Consider the following 25,902-nt stretch of genomic DNA (forward strand, 5'->3'; position numbering starts at 1 on the left):
CAACATAACCGAGTAATATTTCCTAAAACTCTGGCTGGAATGGGGGAATTTTTGTATAAAATTATTATCGACAAGCTGTTTATCAGCACAATCATCATCATCATCATTATTCAGGATCCGGTGATTCGTTTGTTTACATTTAGGTTAAGTACGGTAGATTTTATTGTAAATTTAGAAAAACATTACTTTTAACTTGAAAAATGCACAATTCATCTGCATAATCTATTCTTCTTTATTGTTTGGATGTTTATTATTTTTCCAAGTGTAATATAATTATTCACTGATGGATCATAGGGAATTGATCACTGCTCTTTGCAGTACTCAGAAACTCGAAAGAGATAATGGAATTGTAAAACTTGATAAATTCCTCTCGACTTGCAATATTAGTGATAGACTAACTCTTGAAAGTATATTCATTGAATTTCTAAACATTTCTTGCAACTCTTGGGAAACCAAACAAGGCTGTCTAACTGGTGCTAAAGCTCTTATTCCTTTTATTGACAAGGAGAATGAACAAGAAATTGAATTTTCTCACGAAATAAAATCAATTGCTAGGAAGTGTTTAACTGATGTCGAAGTAAGAGTGAGAACTGAGGCAGGTAAGTGAACTATTATAATTTAATAGGTAGCCTAACTTACTCAGATGTAGTTTAAAATCTATATTTTTTATATTTTCAATAACTTAGCCTATATTTATTTTAATCTATTTTCTATTTGAAAGTGCACCTAAATTGATTTTTAAATTGTTATGATATCTACTGTACTTGGCACTTACTAAATACTTGATACTCGATGTGCTAAGGACTAGGTTTTCCAGATGGACTGTTTTTAACGTCTCCAATAACAGTTATTGTTATTCCATGGTTATTCGTGCTATAGAGGTGCTTCCAAACAGAGTTTTCTCATGCAAATCTTGCATGACCTCTCATGCAAGACCCATGGCCTCTCCGGGATTTTATTTATTACCGATGTATAGAATCAAGAGTTCAGTTTCTCTGAATTACCCCAGGAAGACAGTCAAAAAATCGTATTGCCTGTAATGGGAAACTATTTTAGTTCCCTGCCAGTTGGCTTTGGGGTACCTCCAGTCTAGTGGCATGTATTGTGGCTGTGTATATCACACCTTTTTAGATGCTAGTATTTAGTATATCAACTGAATAATTTGATTATGAAAACCACAAAGACACGTCGGAAAATAAAAACAGAAAGCTACTTGTTACTTGTTGTAGGTTGTAGTCTTCTCCATGGTCGTTGATCTGGGAATTGTCAAATTTCTTTCTAATCAATGGGGATTCACGGTCTATGATGCTGGTATGTGTGGTCATCTATGTACTCTGCCAGTATATTAATAGTAGGGCCTCGCTGATAAAAGCTAGCCAAAACAAAAAGTCTTAAATAATAACTCATCAGCGTGAAGTTCTACATAAAACGAACTGAGGGTATTACATTAGCATACAGTGGATTTTCCACCAACAATCTCCCCAGCGCGCTCTGAAATCACCTGTCCGGCAGGTCTCTTGCTGCTATTGGAAGCTTGTTGATAGGTGGGCAAGACCAATTCGTGTGCTGCTCTGATGAGGTACGTCCAACCTAATGCCTTTTCTTGTACCATACGTATGAAAACTCTGCCTAGTTGCAAGCTCATCTACATTCACAGGGGTCCTACAAAGAGCATAAACAAATATAGAGAGCGAATACTGTAAGTATCCTCTCTCTCTAACAAAGAGAGGACGACAGTGAGCCAGTCTATCAGCTTCACTGATGACCCGCAAAGCTTCATTCTACACGCACAGCACTCGTTCAATTCGCAGCTCCACCCCAGAGAATTAGGCCGTATTACAGGATGCTCTGAAAGAAATCGAAGTAGCATATCTTATTGTAGTGCATGGGAACACTACCTCTCAGTAGGAAGACTAAGCTGCTTCTGATTTCTCTTGATATACATTATCGACCATAATACTGACTACAGTATTGACTGTGCACCGACAGTATCCCGAAATCCCTAAAAAGTGTCCTGCAGTGATCCCTGAAGCTGACACTTTCCTCAGAGCCTTCTTCTGCAATAGCAGCACATCGTGGGCAGCTTGTGCGTGACCCCACAGGAGCAGGCCATAGATGATGTAGCTGTAAAACAGTGAATGATTGACCATGATAAGACTGATTTGGTTGTGGTTTTCTGAGGTGGTTCAACACTCTGGACAGTTTCCTGCAGACATATGGTTATTCCATCTTAATCCATCCAGAATCCTAACAGAACAGCTATACTAGATCTGAGGTCTTTCCTCAGAAAACGAGGAAACCAGGATGCTTGTTTTTTCCTCATTTAGTTTCAGCTTGTTGGCAAGAAACCATAACTAAGCTACTGTGAGTCTGGCTGACTCTTCCCTTGCCTGTTTCACAGTGCTATCTCTGGAAATCAAGGTGCTATCATCTGCATAAATCATTGCCCCTGACTGCTTGAGAAGGCATTCATAAGCAATACTACTTTTTTACTTTTTCGTGTCCGAGCGATAAAGGCATTAAAGATGTTGTGCCCAGTATTGTGCCGCTGAAACTCCAGCGGTATTTCCCTGCCACAGGTCGTGGCATTTTTCATAAGCAATATTAAAAATAGGGGGCCCAAAACAGAGTCTGTAGTACTCCGTGCTCGACACCTTTCAATTTTGAGGAGGCTCCTCTCAGTTGGACAACCTGTTTTTTATTTTCCAGATGTAGCTAAATAACTTATTCACCTACATATTGGATGGATTTCTCTACAGAAAGAAGATGTTTTGTAAATTTATCATGCTATTAGATTATATAACACTGAGTCAATTATAAACTCAACTTGTTTTTTAATTTTACAATCCATTACTTGAAACGTAACTCATATCAGTCATCAGTTTTTTTTAAATTGTTGGTTCTTTGGTTTTAAAAATAAACATTTTTATTCAAGGTGCTGTTCTGGGATCACTCTGTCAAAAGTTTGGTAATGATGTATACAGAGAAGAAAAAGACTATGTAATAGAACTGATTCAAAACAATTTGGAACGACAGTCTATGGATGATGAGGGTTCATACCACGAACATGCTGAAACTGAACGTCTAATTGAAAAATTGTCCCAGCGGGTAAGTTTCTGCAATAAATTTCAATAATATGTTAATCAGATTAGGCTAACTAAATATTTTATAAGTTGAATAAAATTAATTCAAATATCATGAATGAAATCAAGGATCAAGGAAGCAAAGTCCAAGTTTCTTTTCATGATCAGGCTATCATAATAAAGTAAAATCATTGTATTTTCATTGGATTTTACTACAAGTTTTGAAAATGTTAAATTTACATGGCTTGCAGTAAATTTGTAAAGTATTGCAAACAATAAGATACGGTACCTATCTCTCTCTCTCTCTTGGGTTAACAGCCGTAGGGCTGGTTGGCAGCAGCTCTCCATGCTTTTCTGTCGTCCGCTTGGTTGTGCCTATCATGAAGGTCAAAAGGTGCTAATTGTTTTCAAGGCACAAAACGTCAAATCTTTTCAAATTATCACTGTGTAACTTGTCAATTGGTCTTAAAATGTACTAATTTATCATATATTTTTTGAAGAGAAGCTAAGAAATGTTTTATGTTAGTTTTAAACACATATACTAAGCTAATTATTACTATCAATTTATTAATTCTTATTAGATGGATTACTGTACGATAATCAATCTCTTATATTACACAACTTATAGAATTATGTTATTTTTCTTTGCAGAGGAATAGTTCAGAAGTAATCCAAAACTCTCGAGAAAATTCTGGCTGGAAAAATCTCGAAACCAGTTTGGTTTGTCTCCAGTCGATGATTTTAGGTTGTGGCGACAATTTTTATAGTTTCATCGACAACGATTTGGTGTCTTTAATCTTCCAAACTCTCATTCACAACAATCGCTTCGTTCAAGAGACTGGATTTTATCTTTGTTCATCTCTATTTAGATGTGCCAGTAACAGAGGTCAGTAAAATTAATATAGACGCTATTTTGTGATAAGGGTATTTTTATTTTTATTCAATGACATTCACAAGAAGATCATTTTTCTGATTACTACTGTTTTATGCTTGAGAAGAAGTTAGTTTTGTATAATTATATTGACTAGTAGGGGCGGTGCGCTTAACTGGGTGGTCCACCTTGAAAAAGCAGCTGTGGTGAACAAATCATGTTATGAAACTAGGAAACTCTGTTGAGAAAGTTTATCAACAAAGATATCAAAACATAATCAATCTGAAAAATAAGAAGCTTGCTTTTTAAATTTTGTAGTAAACTACGCCACGGCATCTCATTGTATCACAAGGTACAAAAGTTTGATTCTGACAACGTCAAAAACGGATGTAAACTGTCTACATAATTCAACATTTGTATACCTCTATACTCACATTTGTAAGATGAATTACGTAATTACATACAAACACAAAAAACAATACTACTTTAGGTGAAATAAAAGCGATTTTGTCAGTTCCACATAATTTATGTGGAATTAAATTATGTGGAACTGACAATATCCCTTTATTTCACCTTAATATGGAGAGATTTTACAACATCTCAGTTCATAGTGTAGATTTTATAAACTTTTTACCACTTTATCAATATGAGTGGGATTAAGTCTCAATAAGAATCCAGGTGTAAATCCATCAATTTCACTATTGAGTACCTGTGTCAAGCTGAAGCTGACATCCAAAAACACCAGCAAACCACTAGTAGGCCCTGCCTTACAAAGTATTTGTTAATGAGAACGTACCTTTGGCTGAGTTAAATCATCCAATCATAGACACTTGAAATTCTACTGATCTAAGATTGAAGAGAGAGATCTCTTTGTATAAGCAGGATTAAATAGGTTGTTTTTCTTTGAAGTTTATTTTATTTTTACAGCGTCTGAGGAGAGTGAATGCGATTCTTCAGAGAGTCCTGTTTTGACTTTTGGAAGAAAAATTAGTGAGCATCTAGCTCTCGGCTTGGCTGATAACTGGAGTCAAGTAAGTTCACAGATGATATTGAATTCACGGCAATAATTTTTCGATATCAAGTTTCTAGCCAATAACATTCTTATTACAATTAGGAAACTTTCGACTATCAATTGCAAAACTAATGAATAAGTAAACACAAACATACTGTCAGTCTCTTACTATTTATTTATTTAGCATATGGCAGATACACAACTAATATACATGAGTCTCAAATGCCTAGATATACACTGTATATTTCCAATTTCTTTGAGACGTTGTGTAGTTCTCGGTCAGGAGAACATAAGTCTCTTACTTCTCAGTCTCTTCACCACGGTTCAAGGATTGCGGAATCCAAGGTCCATGAGAAACAGTTTTCCTCATGCTCTACAATGCCTGGGTGTGAAGAATAACTTGGATCAATATAATACCATTAGTTGAAGGAACTCAAAGAATTTCACTTGTTCTTTCCAATCATGAAGGGGAAAATGTATGATATTAGGCAGCTTACATACAGAGAGCAACCTATAGTGTGGTCCACGTTATAATAGCAGTGGATAAAGATAGAAGAATAGCGATGCCGATTCTCTGCATTAATTAATTATATTTCTACACTGTCAAAAACATTATTGTCATCGTTGTGGACCTCGAAAAGGATAGTACCACCGGCTTTGTCGGTTGATAAACAAGGATAGCAATACCAAAGTTGATCAAATACTGTCATTATAACGTGGACCTCACTATAGTAATAATTGCAAAGCAACGCAAACAGCACTCTCTCTTTCACAAGATTCCAATTCAAATATGTTGTTCATTGTGAGGTTGTTCATAGAAAAACGACTATCAAGTAACGTCTAAACTACAGTGGCTTCAGTTTTGGCTGCGTTGCTAGTGGGTTATTTTGCTTTCCGTGGTTTGTTGCTTAGCCCTAGTTGCTTCCTGTATGTAAGGAGACTTGTAGGTGAAATAGTTTAAGAATATCTCTTTAATAATTTGATATCTTGACAAGTTTATTGTAAGGTGTTTATGTTCTTTTTTAGGTAAAACTGGCAGCTTCTCATGCGACACGATATTTTCTAGCCTCCTTACCCAATGACAAAATCAGGGAAGTCTTCTATCCCGAACTTCTACCACGTATATGCTTGAATCGGTAAATATTATCCAAAATAAGATTATTTATTTAATAATTATAGTTGGCCTTTTTTATAGTTTTTTACATTTTCGTAATTGTTAATATAGTGATCAATTAAAAAATGTATCAATTATATTCATAAGTGTCAAAGGTTCTTCTATGGCAAATTTATTCTTCTAGTGGCTGAAAGAAAAAGCATTTTATGATTTAAATGAATATATGAACTGCACTGACATGCCTAGTGACAATCAATGACAGCATAGATTATATGTGTATATATTGTATTTTGTTCTTTTTCAAACAATTTGACGATGCCTATTGTACAGTGTTGTATTTAATGGCAAATAAATATTCTTATTCTTATTCTTATTCTTATTCTTATTCTTATTCTATCTGGATTCTTATAAAGATTTTATTTCATTTTCGAATAAATTGGAATGGAATGTTCAAAGAAATCTATTCTATTGCCAAACGGTTGCCTATAGTGATACATCTTTCAAGTGGCGATGTAACTGTTCTTACATGGACATGAAACTGATAGAAATTCCTCAAATTGAGGCTGGGTCTCCTTCCTCATATTACCATTTAAAAGCCAAAACATAACCTCCCTAACCTTTCCTTTTACCTTTAAACCCTTTTAAAAAAACCTACTAGGTTATAAATATAAAGAAAATAAAAAAGAGATAAAAAATATGGCATATCTACTAGGCCAGTAGATATTATACTTTTTGTTTAACCTTCATTCACTCCCACTATTTCTTACCGTCATCCACCCATATACTACTACTCCTACTCCTCCTCCTCCTCATCTCTCCTTATCTTTTCTTTTCACTTCTTATATTTCATTTAATTTCAAACAGTTACACATTTGAGATATGGCACATCCGAGGAACTTCTTACGAAACATAAGTTATTTTTTGCAATGGTTTATTAATTCAATGTTTCATATCGATTGGTTTCTATGGGTTCGCAGTTGTTTTTCTACGGGTTGCTTACGGTTACTTTTCTACGGGTTTACGGTTACTGTTTTTTTGCATAGTTACTACATAGCGGAAGGCGTGCGCATCTACTCGCAGGAGACGTGGCGCCAGGTGACGGGCGAATGCGGCCAGGAGCTGGTGGAGCGCTACATGGCCTGCTTCGTGCAGTGCTACCTGGAGGCGGCCGCCTGCGACAACCAGGCGGTGCGTGAGGCCGCCTGCTCCTGCATCGCCGAGCTCGCCTGCAAGGTGGACAAGGGTGCTGTTCGCCCCCATCTGCCCGCGTTGCTGCAAGTGCTGCTCACTTGCTTCCGCGACACCAGCTGGCCGGTCAGGGATGGTCAGTCTTGCTAAGCCTTACCATTGAGAAAAGGAAGATATCCCATGGTAAAATGCGTTTATGTTCCAAATTTCACTGTTAACTCATTCTATATAGTCCTTGTAATTAGGCTATATGACGCTGGTAGTCTCTCATATTGTGTCGTTCTTACACTCCCAATTGGCTTAAACAGTAATAATAGACGGTAGTCAACAGTAAATCGGCTTGAGTTAACAAAAACTTTCTTGACATTTGGAACATAAACGACTTATACCATGGGATATTTATGTCATCACCTGTTGATAGTTGTGCAACTAGGGACTAGAGTTTCACTTTACTCCTTCGAACAGAATACTAGAGAACTACTTTCCTCCCTGGTTAATAATTCAACAGTTATCAATTAATAACTGTTGAATAGTGCCAATAGTTAAGGCTGTGCAAAGGCTAAAAATGAACTTTCTACTGGTAATATTTTTTAAAGTTTTTCGATTTGTATAATATCAAGCTTTCAAAATGAAAAAGTTTTCTCATGAATACATTTTTTCCGATCATTACTTTCTGATATATGTGCGCCTAAAGTTTAAATTTTTGGGACAGAACATTTCAAATTCGGTAAGAGATAAATCCATGAGACTTAGAGGATAGATTCTTCATGGTATTGTTGATCTAGTAAGACAAAACTTTTCTGAAAATGTCAATTTTTGAGAAAGTTATTCAATCTACCAAACCAACTCAACTAAAAGTTATTTTTGGTCATTTTCAGTAAATTGAATAACTTTCTCAGAAATTGTTATTTTCAACAAAAAAAATTTGTTTCATTAGATCAACAATGCCATGAAAAATCTATCCTCCAAATCTCATGGATTTATCTTTTACCGAACTTGAAATGTCCTGTCCCAAAAATTTAAATTTAGGCACTCATATCTGAAAAAGTAATGATCAGAAAAAAAGTGTTTTTCTGAGAAAACTTTTTCATTTTGACAGCTTGATAGTATACAAATCGAAAATCTTTGAAAAATATCACCAGGAGAAAGTTTATTTTTAGCCTTTGACCCTTAGAGCCTTTGACATTTAGAGCCTTAATAGTTGACAGATATCAATTGTTAATTGTGTGAATAGGGTGAATAGGGACTAGAGTCGTACTTTACTAAAACACTACTTCTCTCTAGGTAATAATTTGAATTAAATCCACTAGTTATTTGTTCTTGCATATACGAACTATTTTTTACCAAATTAACCTCACCACTGTACAGCCCATCCAGGTTAACAGATAGTAAGTTATTCTCTAGTTTTCAATTACGGAGAAGCTCCTTAAAACCTATGCATATTCAACAAATTGTATCAAAAACTAGCTGGTAACACATGCAAGTTGATGAGTTCATTTATTTTTAAAATGATAATGCCTCAAACCGGTATTTACTATCGCGTAAATGTTTAAACTAATTCGCTGCTTTATTGACCGAGCGAAGTGAGGTCTAAGATTCAAGTCGACGGTTTGGCATTTCTCTCAATGTTTAAATGTTTATATGTTGCGCATTTACGGCGAAACGCGGTAATAGATTTTCATGAAATTTGACAGGTATGTTCCTTTTTAAATTGCGCGTCGACGTATATACAAGGTTTTTGGAAATTTTGCATTTCAAGGATAATATGAATGGAAAAAGGAGTCTCCTTCATACGTCAATATTAGAGTGAAAATCAGTCTATAGAATTATTATTCATCATAAATCAGCTGTCGAGTTGACTATAAATTGCATGTCATGACGCATGCAAGTCAATATCTCAATATAACTTGTTAAAAAATTAGCAGCTGTTTAGACTATAAATTGCATGCCTCATTGAATGCAATTTTTATGCACTATTAAATAGGATGCAAAGAGCTTATAACAGCTTGTCTGGGCGCCTAGATGTCTTCTGGTTTTCTCGCGCAAAATTCCGGAAAGCGTTATATGATAATTAAATCTTGTGTAAGCATGATCTGATCAAATAAATAGTGTATCAGTGTGGATGTGCTTATGGTTTGGGACGTCGTTATAACTGCGCGAGGTCTACTGTTCACAGAACTACTAGTAATACGGTACTATAGATAACCTCAAGTACCCTATTTTACACAAAGGATGAAAGGTAAAATGAAATGAAATGAAAAAAACCGGTTTAAAGTGGGATTTTCTACTGAAAATCCCCCTCAAATTCATGTAACTAATCTATTACCCAAGTAGGGGATAGCTGAGAGTAAATTTGTGATTACGGTAGCACCTCAGAATGATATTTGCCCTCATATATCATATTTATTTATTTGGTGGCTTGGTCCTTATGGTCCCTCTGTTGGATTGGACGGGACTTGACAAACACATTATGAATAATAATAATAATAATAATAATAATAATAATAATAATATATTTATTACCATTTGGTTTACAAAAAACATTGGTCATCGTCACAAGTATACAAAATAATACAAAATAATTAACAATACAAAAGTCTACACAGCTAAAACACAATTACATCTAAAATTTACTTATTAAACAAGATTACAAACTAAGTATACACAGCCTAAACATACACAATAGTAACAGATTTACATAGACTGTGAAATTTTATAAAATTCAGGTACCTTGTAAAGTCCACTTCTTATTAGGCCTTTCCTAACTCTATCTTTATATTGGGTGGCATCTAGGTCTCTTACCAATGACGGAAGGGCATTATAAAATCTGAGAGATTGGGCCCTGAAACTTCTCAATGATGCGCTGGAAGAGCACCATTCGACACCTATATTACTTGCCCCTCTTGTATTGTATGTATGCCTATCAGAGTTGAGGCTAAATTTATCCAGGTTCTTTTTGACATAACACAGACACTCCAGGACATACATAGAAGGAAGAGTCATGTGTATCATAAGCTGCGTACACATATTCGCGCTTCCAACCCGCACCGAGCACGCTCCTCCCTCATACCGCCCTCGTACCACCATCGAACCACAGTCGCTCCGCCCACGCACCCTTCATGAACGTTACGGAAGATGTTAGATCTTCTCGCGTTCCCCGGTCGAACCACTGTTGCTCGCCGGTCGATCATCAATCGCTCTGCTGGAGTGACGTTCGGTTGCGGAGCAGAGCGAAAGTCTGTACGCACCTTTAAGTTGTGTTCAATCGGATGGGGTCTGTAAGGATTGAGTTGTTGACATTTTCTTGGTAACTTTGGTGTAAACGCAGCTTTAGTGTGAATGTGTGAGTGATTGGTTGCTAACTTTTCTTTCTTTCTTCTTTTTCTATTTTTCTACCTATCTATAAATAATTCATATATTACCAGTTATTCATTCCTGCTCGCAGACGTAGAGTTTTGTACTCTCAGCAAGCAGTATTTTTCTATCCAAATTCACAAATTAGTCCTGATTTAGCATCTTCGAATTCTTGTCTGAAGTTATTGTTTAATAAATTAGACTTTTATGTACTTTATAATATAATTTATTACTCTAATATTGTTAAGCTGTATGATTTTTTTCTCATAATGTGTAAATATTGTGAATTGGTTTGAATAAAATTTTAATTTGAATTTATTTAATATTGTCATAAACCGTAGTACATACTATATAGACAATTGTCATACAATGCATTCAGAATAATAAATAGATAGAAAATAGACTACTTAACAATTTAATTGCCAAATACCGAGTGAATATTACATATTGTATTTTGTATTGATGTTATTTCTATTTTAATTTCAACAACTTGATTTGTGTTCCATGATGTTAATTTAATGTGAATGTGTTACAGCGGCATGCCTGGCGTGTGGCAGCTTCATAGCGGCGTTTCCCGGTGAGGCGGCTGCGTCGATGGAAGCCCTCTACCCGCTGTTCTTCGGCAACCTGGGCGACAGCATCGCGGCGGTGCGTCAGGGCGCCGCCGCCTCCTTGAAGAGCGTCGTCAAGGCCTACCCTGACACCGCACTGCAGCCAATCATCGACAGGATCAATGCTAGTAGGTTGACAATTCATCAATAGGGTCAATCGCAAGGATCATTAGGTACAATAAGCCAGTAAGCCTATCTTCAAGAGGATCGATGCTAGTAGGTTAACAATCAGAGGATTCATCTTAGGGTGGCCACTAATGACAGGACAAGACAGTGTGTTGATGATGTGTGTACACACATGCTTGTCATCAGCGGAAGGCTTGGAACAACGTTTTTTGAGGTTAGGATTTTGTGTCTTCAATGTTTGCTGTTTGTTGTTTTTTATTTGATCTTAAATTATGTTTGTTTCATTATGACCTTGTTGCACAAAAGCCTCTTAAATTTCAATCATGATTAAATGTCGCTGGAACCAGTCACACAAGACTTTTTCGAGAAGACCTCTCTGATTGTTCTTTGTGGCATTTAATCGCGATTAAAATTCAAAAGGCTTTTGTGCAACTGGGCCTAAAATTTGTAATTTTTGAGTGGTTTAATTTTGTTATTAGTTGTTCAATTTCGTGGACCGAGCTTTGCTCTGAGTACAAAATCATAAACAATTTATTACGAAAGAAGAAATTATAATAACATTCATAGTTCATAAAGAAATGTTCTATCTAATCACAGTAAATTGAGTTTAATTCCCAGAAGAATGCAAATATTTCCCTCAAAAAGGCCCGGTTGCACAAAAGCCGGTTAAATTTTAATCCTGATTAAATTCAGGTGAACCGAATCAGAGAAGACCATTTCAAAAAGATGGATATACAGGAATTAATCAGGATTGAAAATAACCCGGCTTTTTTGCAACCGGCACTAAGTACCTGATTGAATGATTAAAAAAGTTCAACACTGAGTCATAAATTTGACACAGTCCAACACACATGAACTCGCTCACTCACTTCCATCATCAACAGACGACGAAATAATTATTATCAGCTGTTTTTCCAAGGATGAATAATAATTATCATTTTAATGTCCTTCAGCGAGTTTTACCAGGGATGAGACCTAGTGCAATCGAATTTTTATATTATAAACCTACTATGTTCTGAATTTCGTGAGAATCGTTAGAGCTGTTATCGAGATCCGGTGAAATACAAACATATAAACATCAAAACATCCAAACATATAAACAGAAATTGCTTGTTTAATAGTATGGGATTTTATATTGGAAGCTGCTGTCAAACAGCTGTTTTTCGTTTGAAACCTTTTTGCGTGAATGTATTTTTTGTTCGAAAACGAGTCCGTTCACACATGCCCGACATACTTCTTCTATCTTTGGTGACCAACCTTATAGTAGTTCCTTACTTTATATTTTATTCAGTTTAAGGACAATATCGATTTGATCGTGTGATCTATGATTATAAATCATATCTGATTATGATTTTATGATCTCTTTCAATCTAATTTACTGCATCTTCACGTTTTAATTCAATGTGTTGAGTTTCATTTTTGTGATTTTTTTTCAGATTTGAAAGACATCTGCAATCAATCATCGGCTGGTCCATCGGATATCAAAGAAATGCCGCTGTATTGCGGGGGATCGAAAAGACGCAGAGATGACAGTGACGACGATCATCTCAACTCTGACAAATGGGTAAGAAAACAACATTATTCCAAAATCCTCCAGTGCCAGACATTCGGTAATGAATCAAACGTGTGTCGAGCTGAGAGTCAATACTTATCAATCAATGTTGAAAATGATAAAATCACGAAAGCTATATTTGTTTTAGCATAGTCGATTCTGATATTATATTAAACAATGACCATTGACATTTCTTTTAGCCCTAAGTTCCGGTTGCACAAAAGCCGGTTAATTTCAACCGTGATTAATTCCACGAGAACCAATCAAGCCGTCTTTTCAAATAAGCCTTCTTCTTTGTTGAAATTTAATTGGCTTTTGTGCAACCGGGCCAAAGTCAATATTTATATCTCAGTCAATACTAGTAATGTATCTGTTGGTTGAAATTTGTCAAGACTGGCTGGCTAATCTTTAATATCGGGGCACCGAGCTCCGCTCTGGAGTACAAAAGCATATATAAAATTTATTACGAAAGAAGAAATTATAATCATTCATAAAGAAATGTTCTATCCAATCACATTAAATTGAGATTAATTCCCAGAGGAATGCAAAAATTTCCCTCACAAAGGAAGGCCCTGTTGCACAAAAGCCTGTTAAATTTTAATCCTGATTAACTTCACGTAAACCAAATAAGAGAAGACCATTTCAAAAAGATGGATCTACTGGAATTAATCAGGATTTAAAATAACCCGGCTTTTTGCAACCGGCACCAAGTACCTGATTGAATGATTACAAAAGTTCAACAGCTGAGTCATAATTTTAACACAGTCCCACACACATGAACTCACTCATTCACTTTCATCATCAACAGACGACGAAATAATTATTATTATCAGCTGGTTTTCCAAGGATGAGTAATAATTATCCTATTAATGTCCTTCAGCGAGTTTTATCAGGGATGAGACCTAGAGCAATCGAATTTTTATATTATAAACCTACTATGTTCTGAATTTCGTGAGAATCGTTAGAGCCGTTTTCGAGATCCGGTGAAATACATCCAAACATCTAAACATATAAATAGAAATTGCTCGTTTAATAGTATAGGATATACATGACTGATTTAGAGCTTACTATCCTATTAGTTTGTAAATTCAGAGACTCATGAACCAATATCAAAGCATTGGCTTCTTTGAAAAGCTGGATGATAAAACAATATGAAAGAATTGTGTATTCTTTTATAGATTGCATGATTATTATGTGAGTAATGATGATCAAAAATTCATAACACTTCAAGTTTAATGTAGCCATGTGAGTAATTTTGGTCCCATGTGACAGCTTCATAATTTGTCGTGTATAGCTGCGTACACATATACGCTCTTCCGACCCGCACCGAGCACGCTCCGCCCTCGTACCGCCCTCGTTCCTCCATCGAACCACAGTCGCTCCACCCACTCACCCATCATGAACGTTACGGAAGATGTTAGATCTTCTCGCGTTCCCCGGTCGAACCACTGTTGCTTGCCGGTCGATCATCAATCGCACTGCTGGAGTGACGTTCGGTTGCGGAGCAGAGCGAAAGTCTGTACGCACCTTATTGCACTAATAACGCAGTAAAGTAACTTTGTAATGTCCCTGTATTTTATATAATTATTTCTATTTATACTGCTACTTATTAGATATGATGCTGCAACCATTATGGGAGAAGATGGCGAATGATTGTATTTTATAACTTTTGTCATGCAGCATTATTTATGTGGATCATTTGTTCAGAGACTGGGACGAAGGGGAAGTCAGGTCGCTCCACTCCACAAACAAGAATCACAGCCTTGGGAACATGCTGATGGGTGAGTCATTTGTCATTATTTTATAACCGTCCACTTACTGTCCTCTTATTCTGTCAATCAATTACTTATTATTACAAATTGCATTGATGAGAAATGATATTCATGGTAATACACTTGATCGTTCATATTAAGATTTCCTTAAAAATAGTTGAATATGAATTGACACTGGTTTTCATGCCTTTAGTGAGGTCCACGTTATAACGACAGTGTTTGATTAGCAATGGTATTGCTATCCTTGTCCATCATTCAACAAAGTGGATAGCGCTATCTCTTTCTCGCTTTTCTCTGTTGCCAGATCGTATTTTAACAATGTAAAATTAAGAATTAATTAACAAAATATTTCATCTTAATTATGTAGGCTAAATTCATTATGAAATTATCAAAAAATATAATTTGTTGCTTAATAAAATATAATTGATTATTTTAATCGAGGATGAACCGTTAATATTACATCAATAAACCTGTATCAGCTACCGTCTATAGAAGACATTGATTGACAAGACAGAGGATCGGCAACTTTTTTCTCCCATCTTTCTCCACTACCATTATAAAGTGGAACGTGGACCTCACTATAGTATAACCTAAAATAATTAATTATAAATAATTTTTATAAATTAGTCAGTTGAATTCTATGAAAACCACTTTTAGAGATGAGAGAGGTTCTTGATACAATACTACAATAGAATAAGGTGGAGTAAGGCAATACAATCTATAAAATTACTTCACTTATAAATATGGACTACTTTATTCAAATAAAAACAATATAAAAACTTTCAGCACCCTTTTATTAAAAAAATTCAAGTTAAAATGTTTTAAAAAAAGGTTACTAAAAGTTCTTATATTGCTTTTATTCTAATACAATTTATTATACAATGTATAATCTTCCTTGTTTCTTTGCTGGGCATAATACTTCCAATGGTTAGTATAGAACTGATGATGACTATATGTTGTGTGAAAGATAGCACTATGAGAATTACGGAGGACCGAGTTTATTAACTATCGAGCAATGACTGTATATCATAGGAATGAAACTTACGGAAATTTGAGGTGAGAGCGTCACAAAGTTAGCTATGGTAGCGAGAGCGAGATGACACGATGTGTTGACATGGAGACGTCCGAGCGGGAACTGGTCTGGTTTGCACACAGCCAGGTCAAGAAAGGAAAGGAGAGGGGATGACTTGCGTTTCATAATTGAAGTAGTTTACACAATTACCAATAGATGGCATGTAATCCTTAACCTTATGACACAAATTATGTCTACACTATCATCTTTATATCTCAATTATAAAGATGATAGCATGGTTTTTCATACCAATTATACCTGGTTTTTTATGATATTTTTATAACTTAATTTATTCCGGTATGAAAAACCTAGCTACTTTTTTATCGTCAGTCCATGTCTATAAAATGTAACTCAAGATTCAATAAAATAATCTGTGTGTGGAGGAGCACAATCAAGTGCATAAACTATGTTTCAGTGATAGGCCTAATTACAATCATGAGATGACTGTATTTCATTTTGAAAATTGTAAATATTTCCAAGGATTTTGGCAGCCAATGCAGAAGAAGAAACAAATAGAGCTTCATTTTCCTGTTTTAGAGGATATAAAAAATATACTTTCATTGGCAAAATTATGTTACAGGAGTGTGATTTTGTTGGGTGAGCTGTCGGAAATTACTTGGATGGCTGATCACGTGCTACAAGCTCTGCCCAATGTGGCAGAAGCCTGCAAATTCCAGCATTACCCTCAGCATGTTGTTTTCCTGGAAACTGTGTGCAGGAACCTTCCTATTCTTGCCAAAAATCTGGGCATCAAACGCTTCAAAACCGCATTCGATTTATTCATCGATCCCATTTTTACAGCTTTGGTAAGATTTATCAAACTTTTGGTGAGTTATATCTTTATTCTTCCCTAAAACTTTACTTCAAATTTGAACACTTCTAGTCGATTGTTGACTACAAGTACAAAAATCTGGTGTGGGACACACATTACTTTCCTTGCCGTTATATTTCTCTTTATTCTATTCCACTTTCGAACAATCAATGAGTTTACTCTATACGGGTTCAAGAATATCTTCAGAAATCTAAATTTCTCAGTTGACAGAAAGCCACCTGTAACTCTCCATGTAGCTAGTATGTCTTTGAAAAGATCGATGCTCGGTCAACTTCCACAACATAGAATCTATCATTTCCGTATTAGTCTTGGGAGAGGCTAAAAATTTAGCATTTTATTTTGTAATATAAGTTTCATTACTAGTTTTACAATATTACGTGTCGAAATGTATAATTTTATTCTATATTTTGCAATATTGTTTGTAAAATGTTCTGTTTTTGACAATAAAAGATTTTTTTTTAATTTACAATAATTTTACTAGAAGACGTTAGACTTCGTATGCGATCAAATATCCAGAACCGCTACATATTCACTGTATATGTACGTGTAATTAGGCCCTCCATGTCGTCGTAGATCTATTAAACCAACAATAAGGTCCAAGCCGCACGAGTCGTCAATCAGAGCAATCAGCCAATCAGAGAGCTTCCTTTCTGTCTGTCGTCTGTCTGGCTCGGCCCAAGAGTCGGCATTCATCAGTCTGTTTGCAAATCTCTCAAATAGCGTATATTCTACTGTAGGAAAATAATGAACCAACAACAAAATCAATACCTTTACATTGTTAATCAAGCAGGTTCTTAAATTATTCCAAGGAATCTAGATTACGAGTATTTTTCAAATATTACAAGTATTCTAGATTAATTGAATTAAAAAGTTTTGTATTATGTTGTAAATTAATGAAATTATAATATTGAAATTTGTTTTCTAGACTTGTGAGAACGCTCTCGCGTCGAGTACTGCTAGTCAATGCTTGAACCAACTGGGCTCCATGATCGGATCAAACATTCTTCGATCAAGGGTCATGAACCACAATCCTAGGTGAGTTGCTCTACTTGTTTCTCTCATGTCCGGTTTCCATAAATCGGTAGATTATGGTTCATTAAATTTAATAAGTGTCCTAGAAACCGGGCCTTTGATTATAATACTTTTTATGTATGGTGGAATCTTTATGTTGATTTTGTTAGAGAGATCTGATATAGTGAGTTCCACGTTGTAATGGCAGTATTTGATTAACATTAGTGTTGCTAACCTTGTCTATCATTTAGCATACTGAGTGGCCGTAGTCGAGTGGATTAGATGCTGGCTTTATAATCCAGAGGCCCAGGTTCGAATCCCAGCCCGGGAAAGATATTTTTCTCGGTTTTTTTTTGTGTAGTTGAGAAGTTGATATTGTGGTAATTATTCATATTGAATGAAAAAGACTAAGAAATTGTCAAAAAACCACTGATTTATTGATAATTAGAAAGACCGGTTCTTATTTTGTACTAAAAAGTAAATTTTATTATCATGGCGATTCTGTTGCTTAAGCCGCCATTTTGTCACACCGTTGAGGGGGAGGAGACTGTTTAGCTAGGCCAATGGCAGGCGTTCATGCCCTCGACCAATAGCAGTACTCGCCCACTAGTACTCGCCCACAAATTCTGCTGCTCTTGTATTTAGTTTTAGTTTATCAGAGATTGACAATGGTGTAATAACCGAAACCGGTCTTTCTAATTATCAATAAATCAGTGGTTTTTTGACAATTTCTTAGTCTTTTTCATTCAATATTTTTCTCGGGTCATTCCCGATCGGATGAACTCGTCAAGTCGTCGGTCCCGGCTGCCTAAAAAGCAGTCGTTAGGTCACGTCAGAGGCCCTGAAATATTGATCAGTTGCCAACTGAAAACTCTGAAACCAGACCTGAGCCAGCCAGGTCACTGGCTATTAGTCAAGAAAAGCAGATCTGCAACGTTTCCAGATCTTTTATCAACAATGTAGAAATATAATTATCAAAATAATCAATCTCATCTATGAAAATCTATTATTATTATTATTATGCGTCAAATTCCCTTGTATGGAAATCGCTAAGTATTTACTTTGGATGCCGTACTAGATCCTTATTTCTTCGATTCTACCAAAATTTTCTCATTCTGGCCGATATAGCCTCTCTTCTTTCTTGGGAAAGACTACATTTCTCCTCTTAATTTCCACGGGGCGTGTCTCCCACTTTGCAACCCTCCTTCTGAATTGGTTCCTATCAAATATTATGTCATCATCAATTCCTGCATCAGATAAGTCCTTCTGTACATTTTTAATCCAATTTCCCCCGTCTTTTTGCTCTTCACAAAAAGAAGGATTCTCTTCGTCATTCGATCCCCCGGCAGTCTCATCAAATGTCCAAAGAATTTTAATTTTAATTTTCGAGTATTTTTCCACAACGCAGTTATTTTGCAGCCTATAGCCTTCTTCCGTTTTCCTTGGGCCAATTATTCTCCTGATGATTTTCCTCTCCACACGACATAAATCCTCAATATCCAGTTTGGTGTTCAAAGCTAAAGTTTCACTTGCATACAGAAACATGGGTTTTATTACAGTGTTGTAATGTCGTACCCTGGATCTTATTGAGAGACACTTCTTGTTGTGAATGTTTTGTACCAAGCCAAATCCCTTTTGTGCTTTTTTCACTCTCTCTCTCTCTTAGGGCTTCCTTCTCAGAGATCCAAGAAGGATGCGACGCTATTTACTTTCCCATACTTTGTTTCAAGATTTAAAAATTTATTGACCGAAGCGAAGCTGAGGTCTTAGTTTCGACTAGATCGGCTTTTGTCTGTTTGTTTGTTTGTACAGCAGTTACAGTCGCAGTTATTGCCCGATTTGGATGAAATTTGGTATGCAAGTTCTTTGAAACAAGGCGCAGAAACGTATGTGTAACGATTTTTGGTAAGACCTCCGGGTTTTTTGTAATATTTAAAAAAAACCCAAACTAACCTCAAAAGTCACTTCTTCGTATCTTTGAAGATACAGCAATTCATGTTCCTACTTTTTCCTTCAGGTATGAGATCGGAAACCGATTTGTGAGCATTAACATTCTGCATAGGCATAGCAAGCCAAAACATTGAATCCACTTTTCATGAAAAACATCATTAGCAACCTCCTGTCATTGTCACCAACAAACTAATCTTATTTAGAATCATTTTCCATCTCACCATCGTCTGTGAGACGATTCGTCATCTTAATTGCCTACTGCATATTCCATTTTTCCTTCAGTTGACCGATTTCTTAAATTAATTATTAGAAAATTTGTAATATATGTTTATATTGTAAATATGGAGACGATATAAAGGTACCTCCTTGATAAGTCCGGTGTCCCTTCAAACAGTGTCTCTACCACTTTCAATGGAGAAAATAATAGATGGCATGGCTAAATCTTCACAATATACTGTACTTACTGTACTGGCCCTTCTCATTAGATTAAAAGTTGTATTCATGAGCGAGGTCTACTGTTCGCAGAACTACTAGTTATTAAATCATTAAAAAATATATTCCAGCTAATAAAATATAATAGATTATTTTTCTAACTGGAATAAACAGTTGATATAATACAGGTAAGTACCGTCTATTGAAGACAGTGGCAAGACATCAGAGACAACGCTGTTCTCCTATCTTCCTTCACTCTCATTACATCGTGGACCTCACTATAGTTGGTTTGCTAGTTTTTGTCTCAATAGCTTGACTAATAATAGTTAATTGAAAGATACTGTCAACCTAATTTCTAATTTATTTTAGGTTTTGAAATTTTACCGCTAATATTAGATTTATTTATTCTAGGTACATTGACGCCTTGGACGCTAACATCTTCATTGCTCCGTTGTAAACACCTTTCCATATCGTAGTAGTTAGAACACTAGTACAGTAGTTATAACTTTAGTAATCAAAGCAATAATTTGCGTCTTAAACTGTTGAAACTCTTTTTGAATGAATCCAATTACTATCATAAATGTTTAATACTTCCTTCATTAACACCTGTGATATTTTACTAATCAACTTGGAACTCTATTGAATATATCAACTTGAATAGACTGTATAAATGCATACTATAGGTACTGTAGATGCGTTTATGTATTTATATAATTTTTCTACTTAGATATTCAGCTACTTAGACTAACTGTGACTTTTTATTATATGTGGTAGAAAAATATTTCTAATATTTATACTAGATTGTATTATTGTATCTACTCGTAATATTCAAATAGTTGATGTCTATCTTGTAAACTTTATTTTGTGTTTCATTTTCTTATCAATGTGTAATATCAGTGACTGGGTTACCAGTAGCCTCTTCATTGTAATTCAATTGTTGTACCATTAACCTGTGATATTAAATACAATATCAATGACAAATTGTACACTCTATTTATTTCCAAGCTAACAGCTAATAATACTGAATCAGAAAGGGTAGTAAACGTGTAATATAATTAAAAATTAGTTTAATGGCCCCACCACCGAATACCGGTAAGATAAATTTATACAGCAGTTGAGCTTTGTGCACTTCACAGCGATTCGCATGACGGCAACGATTTCAATCGTTTAATCATAGCTTAAAAATTCTCCCTATCCCGTCGCCGTAATGCGAATCGCAGTGGTATGCACAAGTCATTAAATTAGCTGTTGTAAAAAAACATTTAATAGGCCTAGATTTTTGATGATGTGATTGAAACAAATGAAATATAGCTGTAGATTATGACTATTAGATGTTTAATGCTATAGTGAGGTCCATGTTATAATGACATTGGAGAAAGATAGGAGAACAACGTTGCCGATCCTTACTGTCTTGTCAATGCCTTCTTGACGGTAGCTGATTAATGTAATATTATTTAAAATGTATGAATTCAAGGCTATTTTCTTGTATTTATAGAATAGAATTATAGTACCCTTTAAAATTAATAAAATAATAAAACAAGAATAAAATTGTAACGTAACTAATTTTTACGTATTTGTATTCTTGTTTTATTCATTTTAAAGGGTACTTATACAACTTATACTAATACGTAACAATTAGTTACGTAACAATTTGAATTCTTGTTTTATTATTTTATTAATATTAAAGGGTACTATAATTCTATTTTATAAATAATGTAATATTAATTGTTCAGCTTCGCTAAAATAATCAATTATATTTTATTTAACAAGAAGTTATATTTTTCAATAATTTCATAATGATTTTTCATAATTGAGATGAAATATTTTGTGAAATAAGTATTAATTCTACATTGTTAAAAGCCGATCTGGCAACAGAGCAAAGCTAGAGAGAGAGCGCTATTCGCTTTGTTGAATGATAGACAAGGATAGCAATACCATTGCTAATCAAACACTGCCATTATAACGTGGACCTCACTATACAGAATCCATGAAGAGAAAAATAATTTACCATTCATCTTCTGTTGATTTATTTACCATAATATTGTCAATACATTGTTGATAATTCTATAATAATCATCTTGAACAAAGACAATATAAATAACCTCATTCATTCTCTTATAAAATACAATTTATTTAAATGTTCTAATCTTGTGACTGATCATCTTCAACACTGCATGAAGAGTCATATTCACTTTTGACTTTGGCCTTGTACTTGGCATAGGACTCGCCGAAATTGCAGACGTCACTGGGACTCAGGTTGCCACTGTACAGATTTTCCTCACTGGACAATTCGTTCGGCGAATCGTCATAATCGTCTTGATAGTCGAGATATTCGTCATCTTCATCGTCACTGCCATCTAAAGGATTAAGATATTCACGATTATTTATCAACATTTCGTTTAAACAGAGAACCGAAGTATATAGCACTATAATCCGGCTTCTAAGATACTTATTAAACCTATAGGTTCGATATATTATATGGACCATTTAATCTATAATAGGTTAGGTTTAGATAAAACCATCGATAAGTGAAAAACATCGAACATTAAAATTAAACATCAATACCAAACATCAATGCATCGATACCCATCCCTATAGATATATTATAATGGTCTATATGCAGAGTGATTCATATGTATGGGAACCCTTCAATAAGTTGAAGACAGTTGTAGATATAATACTGTAACTTTCAGGATAAGTTATTGTCGAATACTCTACCTTTTGACGTACAACTGAATTTCAACCCCTCATGAGGTAGTGACTTAGGGGTTGTAACTCGAGTATTTTAAATGTAAACACCCATTGTGTGGTACATCATTTTAAATGCGTTTTTAAAACAAAAAAAAAAAACATATTTTTTGACATCAATAAAAATGTTCTATGATACTTGTATCCAAAGTGGCGTCTGATTGAAGTTTTAGTCTTTAAAGATATGAGGGGTTGTAACTCAAATATTTTGAACGTAAACACCCATTGTGTGGTACATCATTTTAAAGGCCTTTTCAAAACGAGAAACATGACATCAATAAAAATTTTCTAAGATACTTTTACCCAAAATGGCGGCTGATTAAACTTTATCAATAATTTCTTTAAAAACTGAAACTTCAATCAGCCGCCATTTTGGATGAAAGTATCATAGAAAATTTTTTTTGTATCATCTTTCTTGTTCTAGAAAGGCCTTGAAAATGATGTACCACACAATGGGTGTTAACATTTAAAATACGGTATCTGAGTTACAACCCCTCATTTCCTTAAAAACAAAAACTTCATCAATCAGCCGCCATTTTGGAAACAAGTATCATAGAGCATTTTAATTGATGTTATCTTTCTCGTTTCAAAATGGCCTTTAAAATGATGCACCATGCAATGGGTGTTTACATTTAAAATATTCGAGTTACAATCCCTAAGTCACCCCCTTGTGAGGGGTTGAAATTCAGTTGTACGTCAAGAGTTATAGTATTCGACCAATAACTTATCCTGAAAGTTACAGTATTATATCTACAACAGTCTCCAATTAATTAAGGGTTCCCATACATATGACTCACTCTGTAGGTTCAATGGTCTGATAGATTTAATAAGTGTCCTGGAAACCGGCCCTATAAATGTTATGTTTAGTATAGTTCCATGTACATAATCACGGTAAATTAATTTAATCCCGAAGTAAAAAGTAAGTAAGTAAAAAATCATGATTAATGTATAACCATTTTCTGTTCCTTTTGTCATAGCTGTGATTTGGATTCCAATCATTTAAGACTGTAACGGTGGATTAAAAGTCATGATCATCGTTTAGAGGATCGGAAGAAGTAAAAAATATAATTTTCCATCGGCTAAACTTGTCCAACAACAGAACGACCAGAAAGGTAAGTGAAACAACTATATGACTGTCATTATTTGAAAATAATTACCTACAATTTACAGCTTCTTTTCTGAATTTTATTAAGAGCTTCGATTGATGATTATTGGGAAAATTACAGGCTCCTATTCTATTCTCTCTGAGCAATGTAATCGATACTGGTTTTTTATCCATAGCGATATGAGTTTTATAGAAGTTTTAGGCTAGGCGCACACCAGTTAGTCAAGACAAGACATGATCAGACACGTTTAGTCACAATACTTCACATAGTTGCTTATGAAGACATGTCTAATTGCAATGACTAGGTAATAAGTGTGAGTTGCGTCATAAGCAACTATGTGAAGTATTGTGACTAAACGTGACTAGTATTGTCTTGACTAACTGGTGTGTGCCTAGCCTTAGAAGACTAATAATTGATTTTTAAATTGCTTTCACTGCAGTATTCTACAACATGTTATAATTTTAGGTTGAGAAAACTGACAAAATCAGTTTTATCAATGAGGAATTAATCAAAGAATATTTTATCAGTATTTCCTAAAAGTTATACTCAGTAAATAGTAAAACACTCATTTGAAATCATCATCATTTCTAAGGTGACAATCCAAATAACTGAATATTATCTATTGATTGACTTTCAAATAAGTATGACAGATAGTTCAATCACGAGTAAAGTTTTAGAATTGCAATGGCCTTGTAAAGACTAAACATCTTCTCGTGACTGTTCCACCTATACCATAAATTGAAGAAGTAAATTATTAACTTACCAATTTTCAGAGAGTTAAAATTTGACAAAGGCAGATAAGGAGCCTTGTTCTGCGCAGGCTAAGTCATCGACTGGTAGCCGCCGCCCCTCGTCCACCGATGGAGAGGGGGTAAACGATATACGCAGCCTTATTGAAAAGACTCTCTCTGAAGTTTTGAACAAGGGCGAATTTTTCAACAGCTTGGTATCAACTCTGGCCGACCGACTCACGGATAGCATCACTGACATTGTCTCTGCTAAAGTCGAACAAAAATTAGAGGCTAGGCTGCTTGCAGTTGAAAACGAATTAACTGCAATGAAGGCTTCCAACGAGAAAAAGGAAAGGAAGTTGGAAACTCGCATCGATGGTCTAGCCCAATACCAGCGCCGAAACAACCTCCGTATATTTGGGGTGACCGAGTCGGCGAATGAAGATGTTCTGGAGGTGGTGTCCTCACTGTTCAGGGATCGACTTGGCATTCGGGACTTCAACCCGAATCTCATAGACCGTTGTCACCGGGTTGGTCGCGAGCGGCCTCCATCCAGTCAGCAGCCGGCAAGGATGCCTCGAGCGATACTTGTAAAGTTTGTGAGCTACCAGACAAGGCGTTGCGTGATCTCAAAGAGACAGAAGCTGAGAGGAACTCCTGTCACTATTAAGGAAGACCTCACGCGTCAAAGGTACGAGTTCTGCAGGGAGGTGGCTGAGAGGGTGGGCTGGAAGAATGTGTGGACAATGGATGGACGAGTGCTCTGGAGAGAAGGTGACAGGGTCTTCTCAGGAGAATCAGTGTAAGTGCTTTATCAATTCAATCACAACTATTGACTTATAAATGGTTGCACTGTTATGTAAACGGTAGTGAGGAACGAAATAAATAAGGAAAAACTCAACTGTTATCTATTTCTTCGTTTATGAGAAAAATTGAATATTGATTGATTAGAGTTGTTAAAGACTCTGGACTTTTTTTTTTTTTTTTTTAATTGAAGTTTTAAATTGATTTGATAGTCTTTTTTGTGTTTTCTCTTCACATTGCTTTTTATTTTTATCACCATTATCCACACAATCGATCTGGGCCCTGTTGCATAAGAAAATACAAGCTAATATTTTAGTAATTTCCTATTCTAATAACCAACTACTAATATTAAGTTATTAGTTTGTATTTTTCATGCAATATGCCCCTGGTAAATATAGCTATAGCTACTAGGACGGTCCATACAGCTGTATGGATGCATAGTTTTTGTATATAAAAAGATAGTCAGACGTTGGTAATCCAAAGAATAGTATACCTATTTATTAGCCTTGGGTCAACCCATACAATGTCGGTGA

At 35.3% G+C, this 25,902-nt stretch overlaps 1 protein-coding gene and 1 long non-coding RNA gene across 3 annotated transcripts; one reads left to right on the forward strand and one right to left on the reverse strand.

Annotated features, from left to right (window-relative positions):
- Positions 1-83: 83 nt before the first annotated feature.
- Positions 84-20,961, forward strand: LOC111049982. Of its 2 annotated transcripts, none has more exons than XM_039426333.1 (12): positions 84-599; positions 2,936-3,108; positions 3,735-3,969; positions 4,882-4,985; positions 5,993-6,102; positions 7,124-7,404; positions 11,158-11,361; positions 12,796-12,923; positions 14,592-14,692; positions 16,336-16,561; positions 17,513-17,622; positions 20,392-20,957. In XM_039426333.1, exons 1-12 carry the CDS (start codon positions 284-286, stop codon positions 20,435-20,437), a joined length of 2,034 nt encoding a protein of 677 aa, XP_039282267.1. In that variant the 5' UTR covers positions 84-283; the 3' UTR covers positions 20,438-20,957. The 2 variants fall into 2 exon arrangements, with proteins under 2 accessions (XP_039282267.1, XP_039282268.1); XM_039426334.1 differs by having other exon boundaries at positions 100-599; positions 14,619-14,692; positions 20,392-20,961.
- A 1,029-nt stretch (positions 20,962-21,990) lies between these two features.
- Positions 21,991-24,662, reverse strand: LOC120350937. The gene is made up of 2 exons (XR_005571113.1): positions 24,598-24,662; positions 21,991-22,337 (listed from the first exon to the last, which is right to left on the reverse strand). It is a non-coding gene; the product is annotated as an uncharacterized LOC120350937 (long non-coding RNA).
- Positions 24,663-25,902: the final 1,240 nt, after the last annotated feature.

The sequence above is a fragment of the Nilaparvata lugens genome, chromosome 4 (genome assembly GCF_014356525.2).
Source record: "Nilaparvata lugens isolate BPH chromosome 4, ASM1435652v1, whole genome shotgun sequence".
Classification (NCBI taxonomy): domain Eukaryota; kingdom Metazoa; phylum Arthropoda; class Insecta; order Hemiptera; family Delphacidae; genus Nilaparvata; species Nilaparvata lugens.